This window comes from Alligator mississippiensis, chromosome 2 (assembly GCF_030867095.1).
Source record: "Alligator mississippiensis isolate rAllMis1 chromosome 2, rAllMis1, whole genome shotgun sequence".
NCBI lineage: Eukaryota > Metazoa > Chordata > Crocodylia > Alligatoridae > Alligator > Alligator mississippiensis.
The window spans coordinates 88,762,965-88,788,695 of NC_081825.1; the positions used below are offsets into that span (position 1 = coordinate 88,762,965).

Sequence of the window (25,731 nt, forward strand, 5' to 3'; positions counted from 1 at the left end):
GCTAGTTGGTCTAATAAAAGAGATCACATTTACCTAAAGAACCTTGGGGTGCAGGGGGAGGGGAGTAATTGCACTTCTTCCTGCTCCTTCCCCTAATGTTTTTTGGCCCCTGTGCTGCTGTGAAAGGTTGTGGAAAGGCTCCAATGCTGGGACTAGCACCACTTCTTGCTGTTATGGATTTGAATGATATTTTTAGGTTTTGAAGATGAAGCTTTGCTAGGGAGCATCTAGCTGGGCCTGGGCCTGCTTTGAGCAGGGGGTTGGACTAGATGACCTCCTGAGGTCCCTTCTAATCCTCATTGTATAGGCCAGTGGTTCTCAACCTTTTTTTGTTCCAGGTCCCTTTTTTAAATGGCCAGCCCCAACCCAGTGCCAGGATCCCAGTCAGCATCCCTGAAAGAAACGCAAAACTCTAGAACTCTTGATCTAGAGATGATTGCTTTGATTAGACCAAGTAAGAAATCACAAAAAATATATATTTTTCTGCAATAATAATAATGATGATAATAATTTTTAGTGATTTCTTAGTTGGTCTAATCAAAGGTATCATCTCTGAACTAAGAGTTCTAGAGTTTTGCATGGTATCTAGGTTGTAGCCATATTGGTCTAGAGGCAACAAGGAATGGGAACTTGTGGTAGAGGTGATTGCCTTTTATTAGGCCAAGTCAATTTTTGCAACAACAACAACAAAAAAACCCTTTTAACTGAGAGTTTTGTATGTCTTTTTGTCTCAGACCAACACAGCTACCTAATGCATACCTGAAAGAAACACAAAACTCTAGAACTCCTGGTTACAAGAAGATGCCTTTGATTAGACCAACTAAGAAATCACCAAAAAAAAAAAAAAAAATATTTTCTGCAAAATATCTATCTATCTATCTATCTATCTATCTATCTATCTATCGCAAAATATAGATATCTATATAGATATAGTGATTTCTTAGTTGATCTAATCCAGGGGTTGGCAATGTTTTTGGACAGAGTGCTGAAAATGCCCACAAACTTCACTTGCAAGATGTTAGCATGCCAAGGGTGGACAGCGGGGAGCTGCAGGGGGCCTGATCCTTGTTGCGGCAGTGAAGCCCCCTGCCCCTTCCCTGCCGTCCTCCCCGAGGCGTGTGCACTAAGCAAAATGCCTTCATGTGCTGCACTCTAGGGATGGCTAACCCGTAGTCTAATCAAAGGTATCTTCTCCAAACCAAGAGTTGTAGAGTTTTGTGTGGTATCCAGATTGTTGCTGTATTGGTCTAGAGCAGGGGTCGGCAGCGTTTTTGGGCAGAGTGCCAAACACACCTACAACTTCAATTTGTAAGATGTTGGCATGCCAGGGGTGGATGGCAGGGGAGCCACGCAGGGCCCGATGCTTATTGTGGCCATGTAGCCCCGGCCCCTTCCTCGCCAAGAGGCACCCGTGCCAAGCAAAAGTCTTTGAGCGCCACACTCCGGGTTGCCTACCCCTGGTCTAGAGGTGAAAAAGAATCTGAACCTGTGGTAGAGGTGACACCTTTGATGAGACCAACCAGATTTTTGCCAAAAAAAATAATAAAATAAAATAAAGGCTCTAATTGGGAATGTTGCGTTCCTTTTTGTCTCAGAGCAACAGGGCTACCTCATACATCCCGGCACTCCCGCATCCTCCGGCAGGCGCGCCACATGAGGGAGGCTGGACTTGCTTCCCAGCCCCCTGAAGGGCAGGAGGGGGGCTTCGGGACTCAGCTGTCCCCGAGCAGAGGGCGGGCTCCGGCGGGCCCTCCCGGCTCCTGTGCAAACGGGGACGAGCCGGGGCTGACGTGAGGGCCGGGGCCGGGGAGGCGGGACCCGGCGGGGCTGAGTGGCAGCGCCGGGGAGCGAGGAGGCGGGAGAAGCGCGCTGCTCAGTGCCGGGGACGGTGGAGGGGAGCGGAGCTGGTGCTGTCCACGCCGCCGCTGGTGCTGAACCCGGGAGGCGCCGGCCCCGCACGTGGGACTTGTGGAGGGCAGTGCGGGGAGAGGGGGAAGCTCCGGAGTTGCCCCCAAACTGCTCGGCTCCCTCGGCTCTCACCGGCGCGGCTGCGGATCGTCTTTGCCGGCACACAACTAGCGCTCCCTGCACCTGCCTTGAGCCACGGACGGCGCGGGTCGCTCCTCGGGGACTTACACTGGGTTTTTCTCGTGTCTGGGGGAGCCTCGGATCAGGTAAGGGAGACACTCTCCTTTGCCTTCCTGGAGGGAGACCAGGCGAGAAGTTGTCAGACCTCAGGGCAGTGCCAACAAAAAATAAAAGAGAGAGAGACAAACACTTGGGGAAGAGCCGAGCCGATCTCAGGCTCACAGTGGGCTCCGGCGGCCAGGGGCGGATGCAGAAGAAGTTGGGAGGGGGCTGCTTTTGGTTGCAAAGTTGCCACAGTTGTGCTGCTTGGATTGGATGCGGGGGGGGGGGGGGGGAACAGGTTTTGTTTTGTTTTTTTTTAAGCCGTCCTTTGTTCTTCATGCATGTATTCAGTTATGTATTACATATGTATTAATGCAGTTATTTATTTGTTTTTGATATGCATGGATGCATGCAGTGATTTATGCTAAGAGCCCGCATGCAAGAAGCCAGCGCTGTTTTAAGGGAGGGGAAGGGGGGAGGGCAATAGGGAAGCTGCCCTCTGTTTTGCTAGGAGTGAAGGGGGGTGGACGAGTATGCCAGGTCAGGCTGGGAAGTCGTGGGTAAAGTAGGAATTAGTGAGGATTTGCTCAAGGAAGGCGGGTGTTGCCACACAGCAGTGTGCTCAGCATGTGGGAAGTGTGTTTTGTTTGGTGGGGGGCAGATCAAGAATGATGCCTTGGGGTAGACCTTGATGATGATGATGATGATGATAAGGTAAACTCAGTCTCTTCCAGGGGTGTCATCTTTTGCCCTTTCCAAGGGTGTGTGTGTGGAAAGGAGGGAGGGAGAAAGTTGTGGGTTGTTTGTTCTAGTACTGACTGCTGAATGTCAGGCCTTCCTTCAGGCTAGAAGTACATGTAAATGTGGAACTCTGATTTAATAATACAGTATTATGTTGTATTATAGGACCGCTGCTGTTGGTAATTGAATGGAACTGGGAAGCGTGGGCAGATGAAATGTCTCGCTATTTCAGCAGTATTTAACCTTTTGTGTGCTTAGCGGAGTGCTCTGCTCCACTTAGGGGGCTGCTACTGAAGATGTCTCTCTCCTGTGAGTTGGCAAAGCTCTGCATGTGCTGGGAGAGAAGTAGGGACCTTTTTGTGTAGGAAAGGAAGGCTGATTCTAAAATGAATAGACTAGCTGCTTGCAGCCAGAGCCAGAGAGATGATTGAATGGATTAGGCAGGCAATTAGGGCTCCCACACTGTATTTTGTGACCTTACTTATTACTTCATTACTCTAACAAAGGCGATTCTTTTCCTTAGATTCAAGACCTAAAACACAATTGTTGCATAACACATTTCTAATGTACAAGTGAAAGTACTGTTAGTTCATAAGCAGTTCATAACTTTTATGCTACTGAAATGAAGCAGGTCAAGAAGATTACATTCCATGTTACTACAGCAATGACTTCTTCTCTCCCTGCATTATACTGTTTGTTTCAAATGTGATCTTATTCCTGAATATATATCTACAAGAAGATAAATAAGGATAGTTGTCAGCAATGCAGAAATAATGATTATAAAGTTAAAAGCTACTAAATGCAGGAAAAATACATAGTTGTAAATGCTAAGTCATTTAATTACATGTAATTAGAATTGAACCTTGTCTTTTAGCAGTCCATCTATACTTATTTATATTTCCCCCCACTCACAATAATTAGGAGTGACTCTCCCTCCCCACTTCCCACGCCAAGGAGGAAAAAAGTTTCTGTAGAATTCACATATACTGTTATCCTTCATTAGCCTACATCTTGCTTGTGTGATTTGTTTAGTAATATTTTCAAAATGGTCATACATTAAAACTTCCACTTGATTGGGGGGGGGGGGAGGAGTGGGGAGCAAGTGATATTTCTGCAAACTTGCTTTGAGAGATAGAAATGCTATATCACAAACCTTTATTTTTGAAATATGGACCATTCAGTTAAACTAAAGATGTGTATGAAGAAAACATGACAACATTTTATAATGCTGATATGTATGCATGCATGAAGGGCCTGAGCCTGCAAATCCTTGCTTTCTTGAGTAGTTCTTACACACACATAGTCTGGTTAATCTCAGTGAGACTGCATGCATGAAGATAGTTTGAAGGATTGAGCCTACTGAGATTATTCCTCTTACTAAACTTAATGACATGATAACTATTACATTATACATAGTGTACTTTTAAGTATATGTACTGTTTTATCTTGATCACTGTAAATGTTTATATACATTATTGGTAAACATTATTGCTGTCTTCTAGAAATATCAAGCATTGATATAAAATAGATTTTGCCAATTCTGTAGAACTTTTCCAATGAGTAAAATGGGATTTCTCCCTTCACACAAAAATTGACATTCTTTTTAACCCCTAGCTTGAGAGTAATTCAGACATTGTAGCCCATGAGCATTTCTTTTCTTCAGGTGGTATGATTAGAAAGTTTCTGTCTTCAGGAACAGTTCTGCATTTTGTTTTGGTGTTCTATTTCCCTCTTTCTTTTTTCAACAGAACTGAAGGATGTGGCATATTAATACAAAGTTCTAAAGACTTTAGTAAGAGTATTTTACAGGTGCCAAAATTATTCAAGGTTAATTCAGTGGTATGTTTAAATATGGAAGTAATGCAAAAAGTACCCAACTTTCACACACCACTGTTGCCATTAGGTTATTACTCAGGCAAAATATCCTGTTTAGTAAAGGCTCCATTTTGGGCCTCTTCCATGCTGATGAAATAGATCTATTTCATAGATATATGAAATCTATGAAATGTATTCACATACTTGTAAATGTATGTACAATGATTACCTTAGTGTCTCAGATAGTCTTTCAGTAGTTCTTAACATAAATTTGCTTGTGTAGCTTTTTTGCGGAGTTAAACGATGACTTGTAAAAGTTATTGATTGGATTGAAAGTGAGAGTTCTCCATAATACTGTCTTGGGAAAAAATGCTCTGGTTTGATATAATTATGAACTGTTTTTTTGCACAGTTCTGTGTGCTTGTCCACCCCTTTTCAGTGTTTCTTTAACTACCTGAGGCTTAAAAAACACAGTATAATAAAACATAAAGCACACATCTTTATACAGAATAAACAGTATACATAATACTGTACACACACACACACCCCTATAATACACACATTCTTCCTCTACCTTCTCGAGCATCTAGAACACGAAAAGAAAAGTAATGCTATTACAGAAATCACTGTCACCATTTCCAGGAAAGCCTCTTTACTTAAAGAAACAAATTCAGATACGGAGCCTAACAGTGCACAACTGTATCTGCTTACATCACTTCTGAATTTGAGTTTTTTGAATTCAGAGCTTTCAAAGCTGGTTCGAAAAAGAATGCTTGCAGACCTGACAACAAAATAGTTTTGGGACTAAAAAAAATATTCTTTCCAGATATTGCAGAGACCTCAGATTATTTCATTATGTTGAACTTCTCATATATTTAATTACCAGGCAAGGGGAAGTTATGAATCAAGTACTTGCCTTAACTCTTTCTTTTTTCTGCATCCTTTTTATTGCATTTTAAATTAAGAAAATATTTTATGTATGTAATTATTATATCTTGTTTCAGGATGTTATGTCTTTATAAACCAAAGTGAAGGGCTTAGTGGATTCATCTGAGTTTCAGCCTGAAGAACACTTTTTATAGTTCAGACACTGTTGATGTCTGACAGTAAACTAAAAGTCAGTGACTTTGCTTTTATCATGTTATACATATTAATACAATATGGTTTGTTTCACTTTTGATAAGCAGAAAAGACAATGATCTCTCTATGTGTTTTAGAGAAAGGACAACTTGCAAATTTATTAAACACATGCTTCTGTGTGCTAAAGACTCAGTTTTCAGGTGACACGAACAACCATGCTGAACATTTTATATCAGGGAATTGTGGATACTCACTATCTCAGAGAACAATACTGTATAAGAATTGGATCCCCCTGGTGATACCTCAAGATCATTAAGGTCAAAGGTTCCTACCATTTTCTCAGTCCCAAGGAATTATGTTATTTGCTTCCAACTTATAGGAAGAAGCAAGACCTCTTACATTATCTCTGTGTATTTCTTCATAAACCAAACTTTACTCTTCATTTTTCTATGACTCATTTTTTTTCACATTCTGTATCAAACTTTTTGGTTAATGATGTCCTCCCAGGTTCCTCCTGCTGGAAGGCAGTTATTGGGGTTTATTAATTAATTAATTAATTTATTGTATTTTCTTTTCTTTTCTTTTTTTACAAATGTGCATAACAGCAACCCCCCCCCCACATTAGCTATAAAAATGCACAGAATAATGTAACAGACAGGTTATAATTAATTCTGGCCTGGCTTTGCCTGAACAATAAGGGGTGTGAATAGAGATTGGGAAAATTCTTCACTGTCAGGGTGGCAGAGAAGCTGAAAAAACTCATTGCCAGTGTCTTCCATGGCTTCCATTCCCCGTTTATTAATGTGAATGGTTTACTAGGCTGAGTACATTGTTTTAAACTAGCCAACCCTGTTGTGGCCCATTCCCACATAAATAGATATGCAAGTAGGAATTATATTTTATATTTGTTATTCTATTGTTTTCCATTTTACTTGTTAGCCAGCAATTTTCACAGATATTTTGTTTTACTGGTCCAAAAATATACCATGATAGAAGCATGGCTATTCAATTTAATGGATTACCTTTATTCTTTGTATTAGGTGAAATTAATGACATTATGGAAGAAGAAAGTGTTTTAAAGGAAGGAGAGTTAAAAAAGGGAAGAGAAAGAGTTAAATGTGTGGAGCAGTTGGCAAGGCTGTCACTGATTGCTTGAAGTGGGTTGAAGTTCACAGTTTATTTGCATTTGAATTAATTGAGATTGGTGTCCAACAGAGCTTTTCAGAACAGCTTTCAGAAAGACTTCTTGTATAATAAAGTACTTGATAAGTACTTCAGTATACTTGAGGGAAGATGGTGAAGGGTATTTTCATGGCTTTATTTTCTGTGATAGTGTTTTTTATTTAAATTTGTTCTTAAAGCATTACTGTATTTAAAAAATATTTCTAGCATTAAGTGTGTATTCCTATTTATTAAGAAATGCCTTTTTCAAATGAGTATACAAAAGAGTATATCTATAGGCAGGTTTCTAATACAATATTTAGGATTAAAAATGAGCTTATTTACAGAGGTAGTAGACACTTACACCGATGATTAAAATGCATTTTTACAATAGCCAGATGCAATATAATCTATGTCTACCAAATTCTGTGTTTAATAAATTACAGGAATGTCTCAATTATTATGTATCACTTTTGTTCCAATAGAAACCACAAAAACTCTGAGGGGGTATCCTGTTCTTTCCTGGTCCTCTAAGTGGCCATTTTTTGGTATTTTTGTTCCTGGATTCATAGCCTTGTGCCCATGGATGACTAGGTTCACCTACAGACTGGAGACAGGAAGGGATAACATCTTCCCCTCTCCCCCCCGCCAAATAACTGAGTGCTAGGGCACTCACCTGGAAAGGCTGATGTTCTAAGTTCTGGGCCTCATTCACTCAGAGGGGGTTTGAACCTGGATTTCTGTCATTACTTTACAAAGGACTCAACCACTACAGGTCAGCCATTATCAAATACTTTCATTGGAGCTCCTTTTGAAACCTCCACCATGTTAGGTGAGTACCCCAGCCTGACCTGTGCTTAGAGTGGTGTTCTAGGACATGAATATGGTTTGCTTCATTCATCATAGGCAGAAGACAAATGAACTCTGTGTTTTAGACAAAAGACAAGTTGTAAATTTGTTTGCACATTTTCCTATTTATCAAAGACCAAGTTTTCAGATGAAATTAGCCTGAAATTAGCCCCTGTGGACTAAGAAAATGGCAGGCACCTTTAACTTTAATTAGGGTTACCATATTTCCAGTTTCAAAAAAGAGGAAGTGTGTGGGGTGGGTGGTGGGGAGGAGCAATGTGATTGGGGGGCAGTGATAGGCCTATGCACTGCCCCTGCCCCTGCTTCTCACTCCCAAGCAACAGTTCCCCAGCCAGCCAGAGTCCCTCACTCGTGACCCATGCCCCTCCAGCCCTGCCGATGCCCTTTACTCGCAACCTGCAGCCTCTTGTCCCCCAGCCCTGATGCCCATGCAACTCCCCACTGCTCTCAGAGAACCCCCCACTTCTTCTCCCCGCTGGAGGGGCAGGCAGGCAGCCCTGGCACCAGCAGGCACCCATTCCCATCTTATGCATGCGTGCATACATACACATACGCATGTGCGTGCACACACATGCACACACACACACTTTGCAAGCCCTGGCTTTACCTGCATGCAGTTGCCAGGGCTTGCAAGTAGATGAATGTGATGCCCCTCTCCTGCCCCCACAGCCCCAAGCAGATCTTTGCTGGGGCAAGCCAGGAAGTGCTGGGAAAAACTTCATGCTGAGCAGAGGCAGAGCAAAATCTCGGACATGTGCTGGTATTTTAAAAAACTGCCTGGTCGGAGACGGGAGGACCCAAAAAGAGGACATGTCTGAGAAAACCAAGATGTATAGTAACCCTACTTTAGTAGTCTTTTGAAGTCGCATAGAGGGGTACAATTTTCTACAGTACTTTTCTTTCTCAAACTCTCTCTGGCTGAAGGGGGCCCAGAACCCAGAATCCTAACCACTGAGCTAATTCAAGCAAAAGTGATCAGTATACACAGCCCTTTTCTATTCCTGAATCAAAGTATATAAGTCATGGGCTCTGGACAACCTCTGCTCAGTGTGTAACCTAAGTCAAAAGCAAACAACATATTTGCATCTAGAAAGAAAAAACTAAAAACAAAACCAAAACTCTTAACAATATTAGAATGTCATTATTCAAGTCAACTGTTCCCCCTTACCTTGAGTATCATTTTCAGTTATATGGTCTTAACTTAGAAAAGATTTAGAAGAGATGTTGTTGGTTCAGAGAAGGAGAACAAAAATATGGAGTATGTGTAGAGAATTCTGCAATGAGGTAGTGTGAAGTGATTCAAGTGATATCTTCCGGAAAAGAGGCAAATAGGCAGGGAGAAAATAAAAAAAAATACAAATAGTGATATAGAGAAGGTCATTAAAGTGTATTACAATTTTCCCTTTTCTTAGAATATAAAACCAAAGGGATGCTGAGTTCATCTGAGTGGTAACAAAGGTAATATTAATAAAATGGAAATACCAACACACACTCTTTGAAATTAGGATTAAAAAATACAGATAGTATAAACATTCACTATTAGATCCAATATAAGATTTAAAAAATGCTAGGAAGGATATAAGCATTGATCTTCAAGGTACACACAACCACTAGTTTAAATTCTCTTGTGAATTAGTTTAGGAAAGAATTCTCCTTGTGAATTAGTTTTGCAGCAGTTTTCCACTACAGGATTTCTAGATATTTTAAGTAAGGAAAAAGAAATCCTGTAAAAAAGCTACAGTACAGTATGGACCTCTGGTCTGAGCTAATGAAACAATTCCTACTTTGTTAATAGTTGCTTGTAGGTATCTGTTCTCCATATGAATATTTACATGAGACTGTAACAAATGCAAATATGATTTCATTACAAAAACTATCATGGCACTATTTATTTCTTTAAATAGAGGACTCTTAAAAATAAAAATTCAAACACTCTTATAGATTTAGTCCTTCTTCTGGAGTAGACAAGTCAGATTCTTCTGGTACCACCAGTTCCATATGTACTGGCCTTACAGCAAAAGTTTTTGAATATTCATTAAATATATAACCACAAATACTGTCATTTTTCTTTCTTAGAGCATAGAAGGTAAACTCCAGTGGTGTTACTGGGGGGTGGGGGGGGGGGTGCAAATGTGTACGTGCACAAGAGAATAAACACTTTTATAGGTTTATTAACTTTGACAATTCAAGAGTTTAATTTCTTATGTGGTGGGCAGGGGTTTATATAACTAAATCCTGTACATGCCAGTGCAAGAAGAAATCATTAAGAGTCATTATAAGAGTGCCTGCAATTTGCTTTTTGGGACTAGACATTTCTTCTTAACTGATTATTTTTAATGCCTTTTCCACTAAAGCATTCCAGAGTAGGTGTTTTATCTCTCCCTTTGTGTCCATTTTCTCAGCAATGACTAATTTTTTTTTCTTCATTTCAAAGTCCATTTAAATGAGCAAAAAGCCTCATTGATCTATGTGCACTCTGATTCACAAGCTAAGCAATCATTCAGTTTTTTATAAAAAGTAGATGCATTGTCCTCCCTGGAAGTTAGCAGGCTAAGTTTTTCATGGGTAAAGGCAGGCTTTCTCAGTGCTGTCTTCAACTGTTCTCCAGTCCTGAGCAGAATTCGGACAGTAGGTCCAAGACTGACAGTCTCTAAGCATTCACTCACTATAATCCACAGTGTTCATGAGAGTAAACAGAATGTCCCATCTATTAGAATGGTGTAGCTTCTTCTTCATAGTCTGTCTTTGCCATCCTAAGATGACTGTTTTGTGGTTCTGGCCATGGTATTACTTTTTTCACTTTGCTTCTTATCTTAGTAGAGTGGTCCTATCTGACAGTCAGTCAGTGTGTGTGTAATTGCCAAGCCATTCAATAGCATCCTCAGTGGCTATGTGTAGTTCCTGTAGTCCACCACTGAACTTAGTGGAGGGGGACTAAGTGAGACTAATGTTAATCATCCAGTCACTCAGCTGAAAGGTATCCACTGCTAGTCATTAGGAATACAATGCATAGCATTATATCTGAACTCCTTGTCCTCTCCTGAGTTGGAGCAGCTGACTCAGGGCTTTAAAGAAGACATGTCCATCCGGTTAGAAACTGACATCAGCAAAATAAAGCACCCGCCACTCACTTTCAAATGTTTGTCACCTTTAACATGCAGACGGATATAGCATTTGAAATGTTTCCAAGTGAAATGCACATAGTAATGCTTCAAAAAGGAAATGCTTCAGGGGTCATAGGTGTATCCCTTGTGCTATGTCCTGGTTGAAAGATTTCAAATGCTCCAGCATCCACTAGTGCCAGTGAGGGGAGTGTGCAGGGAAGGGGAGATCAGAAAGAAGAGGTGAGCAGGGGTGGAGGAGTACCCAGATCTTTCAACCCCACACTGAAACCTCTGCCCTTTGATGGGGGTCCTGGGAGTCAGAAGAGATTTGGCAGAGGAGTACAGGGGATAATTCTAGATCCAGTCCTGGCTCCAGATTCAACCCCAGCATGCATCTCAGTCTTGCTCCTGTGTATTGTCTCTGTGTAAATGTGACCAAAAGTGAAACTGTCCAAAACAGTACCTCAGGTACCATTTTTGGAGTGTTTCAGCCACTTTCCAAACATTTCAGAGGGTTTGTATCTTTGCACAACTGGCCCTTCAGAGTTTCAAAAGCGTTCCAAATGTTTTCAGTGTTATATCTGTCCATATCCTTAGTTTAGTGGTAAAAGCATCTGCCCAGAAAATTAACATGTGTGTTCTAGGCCATCCTCACTCTGAGGGAATTCAAGGTCATTTCTTATTTCCCAGGAGAGAGGTCTTACTATTAGGCAGGCTGTATCAGCACCTCCAATCTTTTTGTTTGAGCTGGATTATTTGACAGCCAAAAGTGCAAGATTCACGGGCCAAGGAGAACAAGTAAGAGGGGACTGTTATGATGAGAACATACATATATGATGGCAGGAGTTGTAGTTACATGTCCCTGCTGTTAGGTAGTCATCAATTAAAAAAATACAGAATTATTGCCAAGAAATAATTGTGGAAGCAGGGTTCAGAACTATATGTACATATATAAATCCAGAGGACATTTTTCCACCAGGTTATGATTTAAATGTCGGTTTTATTTTGCATTTAGCAGACTGACCTTTTAAGAAAAGTGAACCTCAGCTGCTGCAATGGACATTGAAAATGTAAGTCCTAAAAAGGTCCATTCTCCAGTGCACTTGCTCAGCTTCAACTGTCTGCTTGTTGAATTAAAATTCAGAATGTCCAGTAACTCAATCAGCAGTCTGTTGGTTACAGTTAAGAAAGGGGGATCTTCTTATTTCAGTTGTTATAGTTTTACAGTGAGTAGGTTTTTTTTCACAACTAGTAAGTTTTACAGAAAGTAGTTTGCATATTAATACATGGGATAAATGAGTTATTTGTTCAGGACACAAGAAAATGAACAATATTATTCCTGAGATTTAATTCTGGTGCTAGGTAAACACAATCCCCAAACTTGCAACCGTCTCTCAAATGACTTTCAGACAGTGTCACTCACCTATATTCCATTTTTGTCTAGTCTCATATTGGAATTATTTTGTTCTTTGATACATGGGAAATTGGCACAAAAAATATTTGAACAACTTACATTTTCATGTTCTTGTTGCTTTTCCCAGTGAACACAGGGAGAACCTTAGGGCTTTCATCTGAAGCATTAACACAGTGCTTTAGGCTCTAGAAATTAAAAAAAAAAATAGTATGCCCAAAGACCAAGAATCTAATATATGTATGTCCTTTGCATCTTTTCATTGTGATAGTCTCATTCACCTACTGCTCCAGGCTCTGAGATAGAAAATGTTCTCTCATAGAATGAAAATTTAAAAGGGGTAAAGTGTGCATCTGTCATTATACATTTTTGCATATAGCTCATAAAATAAAACCAATAAAGCAGCAGTAAAGATGTGTTTTATACACACAACAGCTTGGGGACTGAATATTAACCTTAACACCATGCCCTCATACTATCCCAATATCCACCGTGCCCGTGAACATTGTAGTAAGCATCTTTAAATATTCCTTATTATTAGCTACATAGTTATTGAAGTTTCTAATGCAATCCTGAATTTGAGTGTGAACATTTATTTTGTTTGGGTTCAGTTATGATACTTATCACTATGGTAACTTCCAATAATGTACAGAAGCAATGTACCTAATACCAAGGGTGTTCTTCATTCCCATCTCTGAAGAATCTGGAGATACAGCAATCCTGTATTTGAATAATAAAATTGATATTTTTTAACAAAATTAGTATGCATTTGTAAATGGTGAAAGAAATTTGAAATATTTGAGAGCACAGCTCTCAATGCAATTTAAATATGAATGGGGAAAATTGAGTTTGGATTTATACTTTTTTTAATTAAGTAAAGAAAAATAGTTTTATTATTGGGAATTTAGTTTCTAAATCTGCACATTCCTTATGCTTTATGATGATACTGCAATCTAAGTATTCAAAACTTCTCTGAAAACGATCAGATCAATGCCAAATCCATCTGAAATTCTAGTTGCATTAAAATTCTATTGTGATTCTAGTCTAGTCTCATTAACATGTAGATAAACTCTCTGTAATAGGATCCCATCTCTGAAGACAATCATTCCACCTGATGGCCACACTAATCTTGCCCCAACCCACTGTGGTCTCTCAGACTATTGCCCTATCTTTGCCTGCCTTCCTGCCTTGCCTTTTTGATGATATGGTAAATGTGGGAGGCTGTACTGGAGCTCAGTATGTATATCCCTGACTTCTCTTCCTCCTTCCAGTCACCTGACTCCTTTACCTGTGCAATAAGGCCCAGGTGCTGCTAATTGTCTCTCTGCAGGCTTATTGCTTTGCATCCTGGCTTCCTGCAGACTTCCCTCTCTAGTCCCCTGCAGGCAATTAGCTCTGCTACTTTGCTGTCTCTGTCAAGTTCTGCTGCCTGCCTCCCTGCAAGTAGGCTTCCGACTCTGGAGTTTGCCTCACTAAGAGCTGCCCTGTACCATCTTGCAGCCAAGCCATCTACTCTGTCAACTACTCTCTTGCAGCCTGTTCAGCTCTGCTGCTTAGCTCCATGCTCATTTGCCCAATTATCACCAGACTGGGGCTTTGCAGCTTGTCTCCTGCAGCCCTGTTCTTGCTTCATAGTAACAGGGGTAGGAGTCCTCCTCTTACACCCCTAAATAACATTTTTCTCTCTCTTCCCACCTATCAGGTAACTCAATATGTTTTTGTTGTCTTCAGGACAGGGAGAAATCAGAAGCTAGACTATAATCTTCTGGCATCTGCTTGTCTTCACCAATATTCCATAACACCGATGAGCTCAAGGCTTTCTAACTGGTGGCCCATAGACAGCATGTGGCCCATGAGGGGTAAATTTGTGGTCTCTGGGCTCCCACCCAGCTGCTGCTGCTCCTCCCACATAGCTCCAGCTGCAGCAGTAGTCAGGGACTCTAGGCTCTTCTTCCGTATGGCTATCTGGCTCTTGTCCTTGGCCCAGGGGGCAGGGCAATGTAGATGAGCCTTTAATGCTGGGAGATCCTGCAGTCAGGGTGTCTGAGTAGTGGTGGAGCTTTTTGTTGGGAAGCTAAGGGTGAGTTGGGGCATGTGTTGCAGTGGTGGTAAGGGAGGTGCAGGGAGTAGCAGCAGGAGGGCATGAGAAACAGGAGCAGGGGGTATGCAGTACACTAGAGGTGTTCAGTTTCATGGGGATAAGCTAGGGAACACAGTGCAGCAGGGAGAGGGGTGGTGGAAGGTGCCTGGATGCAAGTTGCAGCACTGGGATGGTGTTGGGTGCAAGGGCGGGGGGCACCCAGGCATGTGATGAAGTGGGGTGGTGGCCCTGTGGGGGCCATGGCTCCCTACTCTTGTGGCCTGAGGGGCATGCAGTCCCTGGCCACTTAGAAATTAGACAGTCCAAGATAAGAACTTTCATAGTATTTGGGTCTTTGAAGAGGCCACCATTAAGGATCACTATCCTATAAACTAATAGGAGTTTGTGGAAACAGGCAGTAGCATAAGGATGGGTGGGCAAGCAAGACATGAACCCTGGGCATTGCCTAAGAGAAGCAAGATGACAGGGTGGTCCTGGGGTGCCTTGCCCTTCCATGTCCCACTGCATGTGCACTTTCCAGCTCTAGCCCCTGCCACAATTGGCAGGTACACACAAGTGTGTGTCAGTGAATGTAGGGCACTTCTGAGAAATGTAGTTCTGTACATTGGCAATGGAGTTTGCTGCTTCTCACAGGAGATGTTAACCTGTTGTTTTGTTGCCAAAATGGGGAAGTTGTTTTGCCTTCCTGACATGGGTGCCTCTGGTAAAAACATGAGGTGACATCCTCCTTGGCAGTAGCAAACTTGAGCACTGCACCTGCATATTGCATGCTGGAGCCTCCAGAGTCAGAAGGAAGAGTAGGAGGGAATCCTGGCCAAGTGCTCTGGGAGAACGATAAACAGCATTTGAAAAGAGAGACTGCAGTCTATCATGTCAATGCATTGTTACGGAGAGCTAATTTCTCAAGAGGGGTATCTTGTCATATTTTGTGAAATCTTTTATAGAGCCAACTGCATAGAAGGGAAAGTTGTTGGATAAGCTTTCAGGCATCAAGTTACCCTTATTCAAGTGTTTTACAGGTATCTGGTGCCTAAGCACTTGTCCAATAGCTCCCCCAAATATTTTGTTGGACCGATTATATACATCACACAAAGATATCACAAAATGATATCACAAGACATCATTGCCTCTTATACATTTCTTGGACCATCATGGCAACAACAGCAACTTCAACCCTAATTTCTCAAGGTATTTGTTTACCTTGCATGTATACTGAGCCTATATTCTAACAATACTTACGATTTTTTAATCACTTTTGACTAGTTTATATGGGATCAGCCCCTTCATAATCTTGTAGTACTGTACCTGAACTTTCTGTCATGGCTGGATATAGTATTTGCCCCAAGCCTAACCTTCTTCTCTTCTTGCACTTACCGTGTCCACCAGCTTCTCTGCTGTTATTTCCCCACCATTTTCTATTGTATCTTTTTTACTTCTTGCTAGTTATTTGTCTCAACTCCTCTTTTTTGTTAAGTTTTAGAATATTCTGACATGCCTAAGTAGCAGTATATCTTGTCTATTTATTTGTTTTTATCTTATAAATTGTACTCTATGGAATTTGTAGGTTCACAGAGAGTTTTCGGTTTTATAACCAAAGAAGTTTAAAAACAGAACTAAATTGTGAAAAAGCACATTCAAGAAAATTCAGCATGCCCCAGAAGAATATCAGCCCCCTTCCAACAGACTGCTACTGAAAAAGACTGAATAAATAGGCAAAGTGCAGTGGCAGCTAACAAACTTAAAATACATGAGATCAATGAGAGAAGTTAACTCTAGAAGCTGCAATTCCCAGTTAAAAATGCTTTCCTGTTGGCCAAAGTATTCTAATCTGGAAACTGTTAACAAAAAAAAAAAGAATAATAATCATTTGAAAGATGCTTATCTGAACAAATTTATTTGAAAAACTTGACATATAAGGCCTGGAAAATGGCTCTTTTTATCACTGTATATATATTGCTGTATATTTTATCTTTGTGTTACCAAATGCAAATCATTTGCATTTATTTGAGAAACTAATGCTTTTAAAGTTAAATTCAGGAACATAAAACCTTTAGTTTATGATGGATGTATTTTTACTGTTACTGAGGAAGAAATCATTCTTTTTCCCTGTATTGAAGTATACAGAGTATTTGAACTCTCCTAGTCAGAGAAACTTTCTTGATTGTTTAGTAGTGGTCCTTCAATTTTATAGAGCAAATTCTAATCTAATGCTAAAGAAAGAGGACACAGCTCTAGATTCTGAAAGTAAAGTAATATAGTGGAAGAGGTGACCATTCCTACATATTTTTAATGAAAAGAAACCTCATATTTAGTATATTAGTACCCTATAGACATACCAGTCCTTCAATCACAGCTTGTAAGCAAGTGTACAGATCGCAGAGCTCCTCCAATTTCTAAACTAAATGAATCTTTTGACATTCTGACCACATAGCTAGCTCTAGAGGAAAGCCTGAAATAATACAATGAGCCTGTTTCTCTTTTAGTCTGGTTTTAATCTGACGTAGTTTCACTGATGCTAGGGTCACTGAAAAAGAGAGGGGAATTGAGCCCAGAATCTTTCAACTGTACATTAGAAGGACACTGTAGCAGAAATCAAGTCATCTTTTGAAATCTGCTACTTCCTCCTTTTTCCTAATACTATATTTCCTGCAAGTAACTAAAAACTAGCATTACCACATCAGAAATAATGACCAGCTATAACAGCGAAAGAACATTAATGGTGATTGATCTGTAGTACTAACAAGGACTTCTACCTTATTAGACATATGTTAAAGCAGTTACCAGTAATGGCAAACATAGTTTGTCTGAAACTAAACAAAATCTCCAAAATGGGAATAATGTATGCATTTAGAAGGGTTGCTACAACTTCAGTGCAAACCTAATGATCTGCTATTAAACTGCTGTCCTCCAGAATGTGCACAACTCATACAGAACCCCACCCCCTCCAATAATGAAGGATGATTTCTTCAAAGCAGTTGAATTTAGAATGGGTAGGCTTCCTACACTTTATTCTACAACAACTGGAGCCTACCTTATTGACAACTTTTGCAAATATGCAATCAATAGGAAAATATCTTTTTACATATGTTTTACACATCCTTTATTATTTGTATAATAAATTATTCAAATATGATTTAACATAGACCTCTAAGCAACAGGAGAACAGCTATATAATAGATATGGGTTGGAAAAGAAATTGTTAAGCCATAGAGAGGTAAGTGGGACAGTCCTACTTCAAAAGGGAGGTTGGGCAAGTATAAATAGAGAAATAGAATCAGTGGCTAGTGAACAAAAAACCTGCTTCTAATTCTTACTACAGGAAAAGTGTACATTCAAGATTTTCACATTGTTTATAATGAAGAAGTGCATATGCTACTTGCTGTATGCAAAATTTGAAAGAAAAAAGAAGTTGCATTTCTTGATTAAATGTTTTAAGATTTTATAAAAATGCCATTTTATATTGGAGTTCCTATTTAAGCTATGTATGGATAAATGTAAGGACCTTAAACATAGTTGCCAACTTTCAAAACAGAGTTAAACCATAAGAATTTAAATGTAATTTAAAGTCAATTAAGTAGCAACCCAGGTGTTATTTTTATGCTGGTTCTATGCTTAAAGATTTTCAGAGACAGTGCTATGGAGCTCAAACACAGAATGAAGCTGTACAAATCTCTGTATACCACTCCTGAAAAGTACTGAATGGTGACTTTGAGCTGATATGGAGTTTTGAGTCTGTAGCTCTGTTTCTGCATTGTACTAGTTAGTTCTAATTCTTATAAAAATGAAATATATGCTGAAAACTATTACTTTTGTATCTCATTATGGTGGTCACAAGGGTGGCTTAATGATTTTCTGATAATTGGGCCACAAATACTAATGGAATAAAAAGGCTGGCTAAATAACATGAAAGACCTGATTATCTGAAACTAACACCAAACATGATCAATAGCTAGGAGACACAGAATATACAAAAGCTACAAAAGTTGATACAATAACTGCCTGATACTGTTAGGAACAGTTCCTAAGCAATCATTAAAAGAGATACAAAAGTAATTTCACACTTCCAATGAAAGCATGATCCAACAATCTGAAAACATGAAAAAACAGCTAACAAATCTTGTGAAATTAATGTCACATAGCAATTATGTCTAGGGACAAATCTCTTAAACAAAAGAGTGAAGAAATCTGTCATAAAATTGGTAAAGCCAAAGAAGAGCTAAATTGGTCTCTGTCTCTGTTTCTCTCTCTTTTGTTCAAAAGAAATGTTGCCTTTCTTACATAATTACATAATGAGCTGGAATTCTGGAAAGAGAAGTGGCCTCAATCACAACCCATGGTTCTTTCTTCAGGAATTCAGAGAAGTCCTAGTATGGGGGGAAAGCCACAATTCTCTTTTATGAAATCAAAAGTCTAGTTTAGAACCATAGTAATCTGAGACAGGTGCCTATGTAGACAATGTAGTTAATTGATTGATTCAGAAACCAGTCAGCTCTGCAGTAAGATCATCTTTTGAAGCTTATTATGCTCATTTTGAAATAATGGAGCAAATGAACCACCAGACCAAAGAACCAAAAGTTATATTTTTTGCTCCCAGTCTGACTGGTCATGACCTTACTGTACTAAAATATTTATCAGAGAAAAGACTGGGAACAGTTGCAAGCTACATTAACCCATATTTTTTTGACTGGATAACAAAAAGAACTGTCCAGAATCATTGAAAAACTGCATTAGCCTTGCTGACATCAAGGGAATTTATTGGATAATGAGATGAGGTTACAAGCACATAATTATCCAAATGTTACAAGACGTTTTTATCTAAAATCAGTTTAAATATACTTTTGAATTCTTTCAGAATCTGAAGGGAAAGCAAAAATGCGTTAAAATAGTAAGACTTTTAAAATATGCAGTGAAACTAAAAACCTACCATTCTTTCATGGAATAAAAAATACATGATACAAGAGTGAATGCCTCTTGATAATAGTACAGAGAATTAATGACAACATTCTAAAAAAACCCAGGTTTCTCTAAAACGTTCACATAAGCCATTTACTGTAAGTATTTGGTACGGCAAAAGATAAACAGAATAACATATTTCCAATATTTACATCCATCTGAGCTGTCTTGTATGCTGACTTTGCCCAAGAGTCTGTATAACTTTTGATATTTCTGTGTTGGAGCCCAGGAAAGTAGGGAGGGGGAAGGAGGGAGGGGCAGTTCTGCTGGAAAGCAAATAGTGCTTCAGCTATTGTTTATTCCCAAGGTATTATCCTTGAAATTCACATTACCGTAAGGAGGGACTGAAAGGGGTTTATTGCTACTTTTGTACAAACTATGAGTTCTTCCATATTAGAGTCATCCTCAGAAATAGGGCAACCATATTATTTTTAAGGAAATCCAGGACACTACCCCCAACCCCATCATGCTGATCCACCTCCCCACTGGTCAGCAGCAGGGGCAGGGTTCAGGGACTGCCTGTGGGAGAATGGGGTGAGTGAGGCCTGGAAAGCGAGCGGCTGAGGCACTGATGGGCAAGAGATCAGGAGCTGGAGGCTGTTGCTGAGCAGGGAGAAAGTTGCCTTATTCCATAGCAAGTGTGTGTGTGCATGTGTGTGTGTGTATATGTGTGTGTGTGTGTGTGTGTGTGTGTTCAGCTGCTCCAGATCCAGGCTGTTGTATTGGCATGTACATGTGCCCCACCTTGTGTCAGCAAGAGGCTGAACCTGGGCAACTTCCTCTTGACTCCATCAGACCCCTCTGTGCCCCCTGCCTGCCCCCCCCCCGCCACACTCTACCCAATTTGGTTCCTCCTACTTTGGCTTCCTTCCCCATGCTTCTCTGCTAACACTGCCCCGCCACTCACTCCTCATCCTCCTTCCTCCCTCCCTCCTCCTATCACTCCTCCCACCATTTCCCTGGCCCCCAGAACTTCCCCCCTCACTGCCTCTGTGACCCTCCATTCACTCCTCTTTCTGTTGCCCCTCTCTTCCCATCTCCAGCTTGTCCTCCCCTCCCAACATATGCACACACGCGCGCGCACACGCACGCACACACACACACACACACACACACACACACACACACACATTTGGTGGTAGCGAGTAGAGCCCAGAGCTGCCCCTCTCCAAACATGAGTCCCTAGCAGCCTGGTGTGTTGGAGGGTGGGAGGGACCACTGCTCCCTTCAGATCAGGGGTCTGAGCTGCCCCACTCTCAAGACCCCCTCCCCCTATTTTGGGAATAGTGGGCATATCTACACGTGTTATTCATTTGACTGAATAAGCTCTGGTGCATTTTGCACTGGAGTGTATTGTTCCCAGGCCCCGCATGTATATGCGTGTTCAGGGCTGCAACATGTTGGGCTGGGCCTGAGCAGCCCTGGATGGCAGGGGGCCTAAGGGATGAGGCTGCCAGGCTGGGGCTGCTCTGACCAGCTCAACATGCTGCGGAGGGCCTGGCTGGGGTAAAAGCATGTTTTAGTGTGGGACTAGCCAGCAGGCAGCTGTCACACTGAAACACCATTGTATCCCAGCCAGCTCTATCAGCATCTAAATGTGCACTGCGGTGGAATAAATAATGCCGCTGAAGGATAGCACTTGTGTTGACAAGTACTATACTAGGGGGCTTTAATTAGGTTACTGTTGGCTAATAGGGCTGCACGTGTAGATGCTGAGACTTTACTGCAAAGCTAATTAGACAATTGAAGTAAATGTCTTGCGTAGACAAACCCAGTATGTGGCTATTTCAACAGTATTCCTATTCTTTGTTTATAAAATATTGTATTTCCCATGTGTTTTTTTTGAAAGAAGAATAAAAATAACTTTCACTGTGAAATAAATTACTAGAGGTAATTTTGATTTTCAAGATATAGTTCTTGCCATCAGAAAAATGGTAGGTGGTCTTACTAATAATTAAGCTTAGAATAAAAAAAATAGGGCTGGAAGAAACCTTGGGAGTTCTAGTCCAACTCCCAGCTCAAGGTAGGATCATCCCTGTCTAAAAAAACCCAGGCTAATATTTGTCTAAACTGTAATTAAATTTCGTCTGATGGAGATTCCACAGCCTCTCAGTTAACAGGTGCCAATGCTTATTTACCCTCATAGTGAGAAATTTCCCTTGCTGCAATTTAAGACTTTTACTACTTTTCCTGTCTGTTGCAGCCACAGAGAATAGTCCATCACAATCATCTTTACAATTATCCTTCAAGTGTTTGAAAACTATTAAATAATCCTATAAAAATCACCCTCAGTCTTCTCATCTCCAGACTAAATATTCCCAGTTCTTCCATTTTATTCCTTTTCTAAGTCATGTTTCTTAGATCTCTATTAATTTTTGTTGCTCTCCATAGGATTTTTTCCAATTTGTCTGTATCATTTTTCAAGGGTAGTCCCTGGAGTTAATATTTGGAGGTAGACTATAGCAGCAAGGCTTAGGAAATAGCTGTTTATACCTTTAAAGAATGGGGTGGGGAGGGAGGAATATCCAGAAGGGTCCATTTGAATCTCATTTCATGAATGTATGTCACTCACTCTTTACTGGCTGTGAATCTGGGGATCTCTTGAATAAAATGAAATGAGTTTGACCATTTTATCATAATAATAAAACTAGCCAGTTATTTAGTTCCTGATCATAATGTATGGGAGTCAAAGTAGACAGTTGTAGAGACAAAAATTCTTATATCAGAAATGGCTTTACAAAAAAGAAAAGAAAAGAGAGATTGTGCTAATGCAAAAAACTACAAATATGGAATGTACTCCTACCTTAGACTTCTATCACTCTATCTGTTATATTACCTATTAAATTCTGTGTATTAGAACTTAAATGTCATGCGCAATTCCTATAACTACAGTTAAAATCTTGTATTGAATGTGATCATCCATGTGTTATAATGCTTGCTCTTTTTCTTTAAACTTTTGGGAAGATATACATTTTATTTTATCTTTACTCGATGGTCCAAGTGAAGCAGTCAGGCTAGCAGGCATCATAGATCCAGTTCTAACTGGGGTCAAAGAAGTCTTTCCAAACTTTTTTCCACTGCATTCCCAAAGAATAAAGCCCTGCTGCCAGGTTCTGGGAGCTTTCTAAATTGACAGATCTAAGAAAACTCTTGAATACATTACATTACCCTAGCAACCCGATCCTCTTTCATGACTGACAGAACAAGTGCAATTTTCTGCACTTATTTCTGACTGAGCAACATTCAGGCTCATCAGGAAAGTTGACCTTTGTGGTTTTACAGTAAAACTAAAAGCCAACTTTCTCAAGAGCTGAAAGAGGAAAAACCAAAGCAATCAAAATAAGAAAAAAATCTATAAATTTACAGTTAGTTTAATGATCGGACACTCTCCCTATTGTTATAAGGTTATTTTTATTTCATATAGCATTCTTTTAAAAATGGAGAACATTTTATTTAATTTTTAAATTAGTTATTGGATAAAGAAATAAATAATATACATTTAATTATTATTGCAACTTGTTTTGGTTCTTTTTCATTCCCTATTTTCACAGTTCTAGAAATAAAGTGAAATCCTGGGCCTAGTGAAATAAATTAGAGTTTTGTTATTGATTTTTTTTTTTTTTTTTTTTCAGTGAGGCCAAGATTCCTCCTATAGTCAGAATTACACAGTATCACTGGGGAAGAACAGAATTGGGCTCAGTCATACACGTCACTGAATGTTGTTAATGCCTATGCCATTAACATGCATCAAAGTTTTTATTGCTATACTTCTGCTGACCATCCATCAGATTATTGTTGGAGAATCTCTCTGTGCTTTAGGCTGCTGTTGTTTGATCAGATTTTAGGATATGCCCCTCATTCTAGGATCTCTAGGTAAAATTGTGGCAAACAGATCAATTGTCTGGCATCCATGTCACCCCATACCCAATTGTTTCCCTCCATGATTAGCTCCAATTACTCATAAACCTACCAATGATTAGAAATAACTTATCGCAGAATTTCACTGATTGTTTGAGGCTTCTGGTTTACAATTCAACTGTTATGGTAGCTTTAAGCACACACATGGCTAGAAATAGGCTTTGCATGGAGCTTCTAAATATATAGTAGTGTTTACTTAAAGAGTAAAGTACAAGCCCTAGCAGGTATTAAGGAAAGCAACACATTTTCTGCTTCCTAGCTTTAGTTCACCTTTCCTGCGGTAGTCCATTCATGTCAGTTTGTGTTTAGAAAGCCAGGCCAATCATAATTTGTTTTCTCTACCATGGAGCCTTTCAGTCCAACTATCCTTTCCCATATTTGGTGTTTTTTAATATTCCCCCTACTCCCAAGCCCATACAAAAACTTAATCAACCACTTTCCCTCTTATCCAGAGTGTTCTCTCTTTCTTTCCGAGGTATCCTGCCTAATTGGCTTCCTTTTTATTCTTGACATCCTTGTTTAGACTTTAGTAACTTTTCACTGCTCATCCCTTTCCTTAAGTTGAATAATTTTGAATAATCAGTTCTTGAATTCTTATGACCCACCTGGCCTCTGAGGGACATGACCCATCTCTGTCAAAAGCATAAAGCAACTTTCATACTACCAACTATATACCGTGTTTATAATCTAGGAATCCTACAAACAGAAGCACTCAGCACTTGATTATAGAAATGTGTCCTAATCCAAAATTCATTGAAGTAAATGGAAGTCTTTCTATTGATTTCAAAGGCCTAGTATTTGCATGTGTGTCTAACACCTACATGAGAAGGACATTTTCAAATTTCCTTTGAATGGCTAAAAGGTAAAATAGAGATGGTAAAATAGTGCATAGTCTCTCATCCTTCAGCCTACAAGGTTAACAGATTGAGCAAACATATTTTGATTATAATGGACATTTTGCCTGCTACAGAACTATGCATTACTCAGAATAACACTAATAGTAAATTAAGAAAATATATGAGCATTTTTGTTCTTTCTTATCATTATTAATTACATTAAAACTTAGTATTTTACTTAACCAAAAAAAAGTCCCTTTCAAAACTGGCTTGTTGTTTATGTTAGGATTCTGTTGAAAACATACATTAAAAAGTCTTCCCAGTGTTCATAAAGATTATAGAAGGTGCTGTGGCTCTAAGTATTATACTAGATGGTGCTGTGTGGAAAAAAATAGACTAATTTTAACTTGTGTTTTAGACTGACAGCATTCTTGATTTCATAATAGAAAGCAGCTGTAATTCCCACAAGCTCAGGAGCTGACACAATGATGTACATCTACGAGATTGAGGAAGCAGCAGTAACGAGCCTAGTTAACAAGAGAAGAAAGGGACTGCCTAGCTGACTATAGAAGTTCCTCATACTAGCACTGATCTCAAATATCAGTTCTGGTAAACACAGCAGCTCCATGGGACTAAGCTATGAAGCTTTTCGGAAAAATGAGATCAACAGGCGCAATTCAGTTCTATTAAAAAGGCTCCTCTGAGCCTGTGAAGGATAATACCTTTATCGTGTTTCTTTCTCTACAGCATTTGAGAGAGACTGAGATTCCAGTTTCTAGAATATAATCAGAAAGGGTTAAGTTTGCAGTGTCTTGATTCTTTATATTTCTTTTAAATGTGTCACAGATATGAAGAAAGATGGTTTTATTCTGGCTTTTAAAAAATAAATGTTATGTTTATTACAAAAACATTGTTAATATTATATTGGAGTACACAGTTCACAGCAAATAATTTACTCAATTATCAATTTACTCAAGGTTTTTCTTCTTCCCCTCAATTTTTTTTTTCCCAATAGTAATGCGAAGTAGTATGCTACTGTGGCAAGAATCCCAATGACACTATTTGGGGGTTCTCACAGAAAGGTGCAACCTAACAGGCATAAAGGAATTTCCTTAAATGTACTTACATAATGATTTTTTAAATCTCTAATCCATAAAGTGAAGGCATACACATTCAATTTATTTGTCTATATTAGGAGTTGTATTTGGTTAGGTATGATTTAGTTGCATGCAGTAGTGTTACTAAGGGGGAGGGGGCAGTATGGTGCTATCCCCAGGTGCAGAATTAGTGGGGTGCCACATCAGACTGGGGAGGTCATGATGTGCCAGCAGTGGCACAGATACAGGAAGGATAAGACTGCAGTGCTCAGTATTGTCCCTTCCCCCACACCCTGCCTCTCTTCTCCCCTGGCCCAGAGCATCAAAATCCTTAGTTACATTTCTGAACGCCTGCCATTGTTTCTACTCTTTGACAGAATAAAACTGAAAAGGACATACTGAAGAAGCTATTTGGAATCAGAATCTTTCAGGCAGATGGAGTAGTTTCAGGAGATTTAGAAAATATAACAGGATTAAGGAAACTTAGACTATTATAAATCTTTTCCTTTCAAAG

General features: G+C 39.8%; 1 protein-coding gene across 3 annotated transcripts in view; it reads left to right on the forward strand.

Moving 5' to 3' along the window:
• The first annotated feature begins 1,848 nt into the window (after positions 1 to 1,848).
• FSTL5 (follistatin like 5) overlaps positions 1,849 to 25,731 on the forward strand; it is a 627,705-nt gene continuing 603,822 nt past the window's right edge. The window contains exon 1 of one of the 3 annotated variants that reach the window (XM_019481445.2): positions 1,849 to 2,174. Coding sequence is in view for 2 of the 3 variants with exons in the window: in XM_019481443.2 (XP_019336988.1) it covers positions 2,822 to 2,844 (23 nt within the window). In the remaining variant the exon portion in view is untranslated. Of the gene's footprint in view, positions 2,175 to 2,723; positions 2,845 to 25,731 lie in introns of those variants that run through there. The other 2 variants (XM_019481443.2, XM_019481444.2) reach the window with 2 other exon arrangements.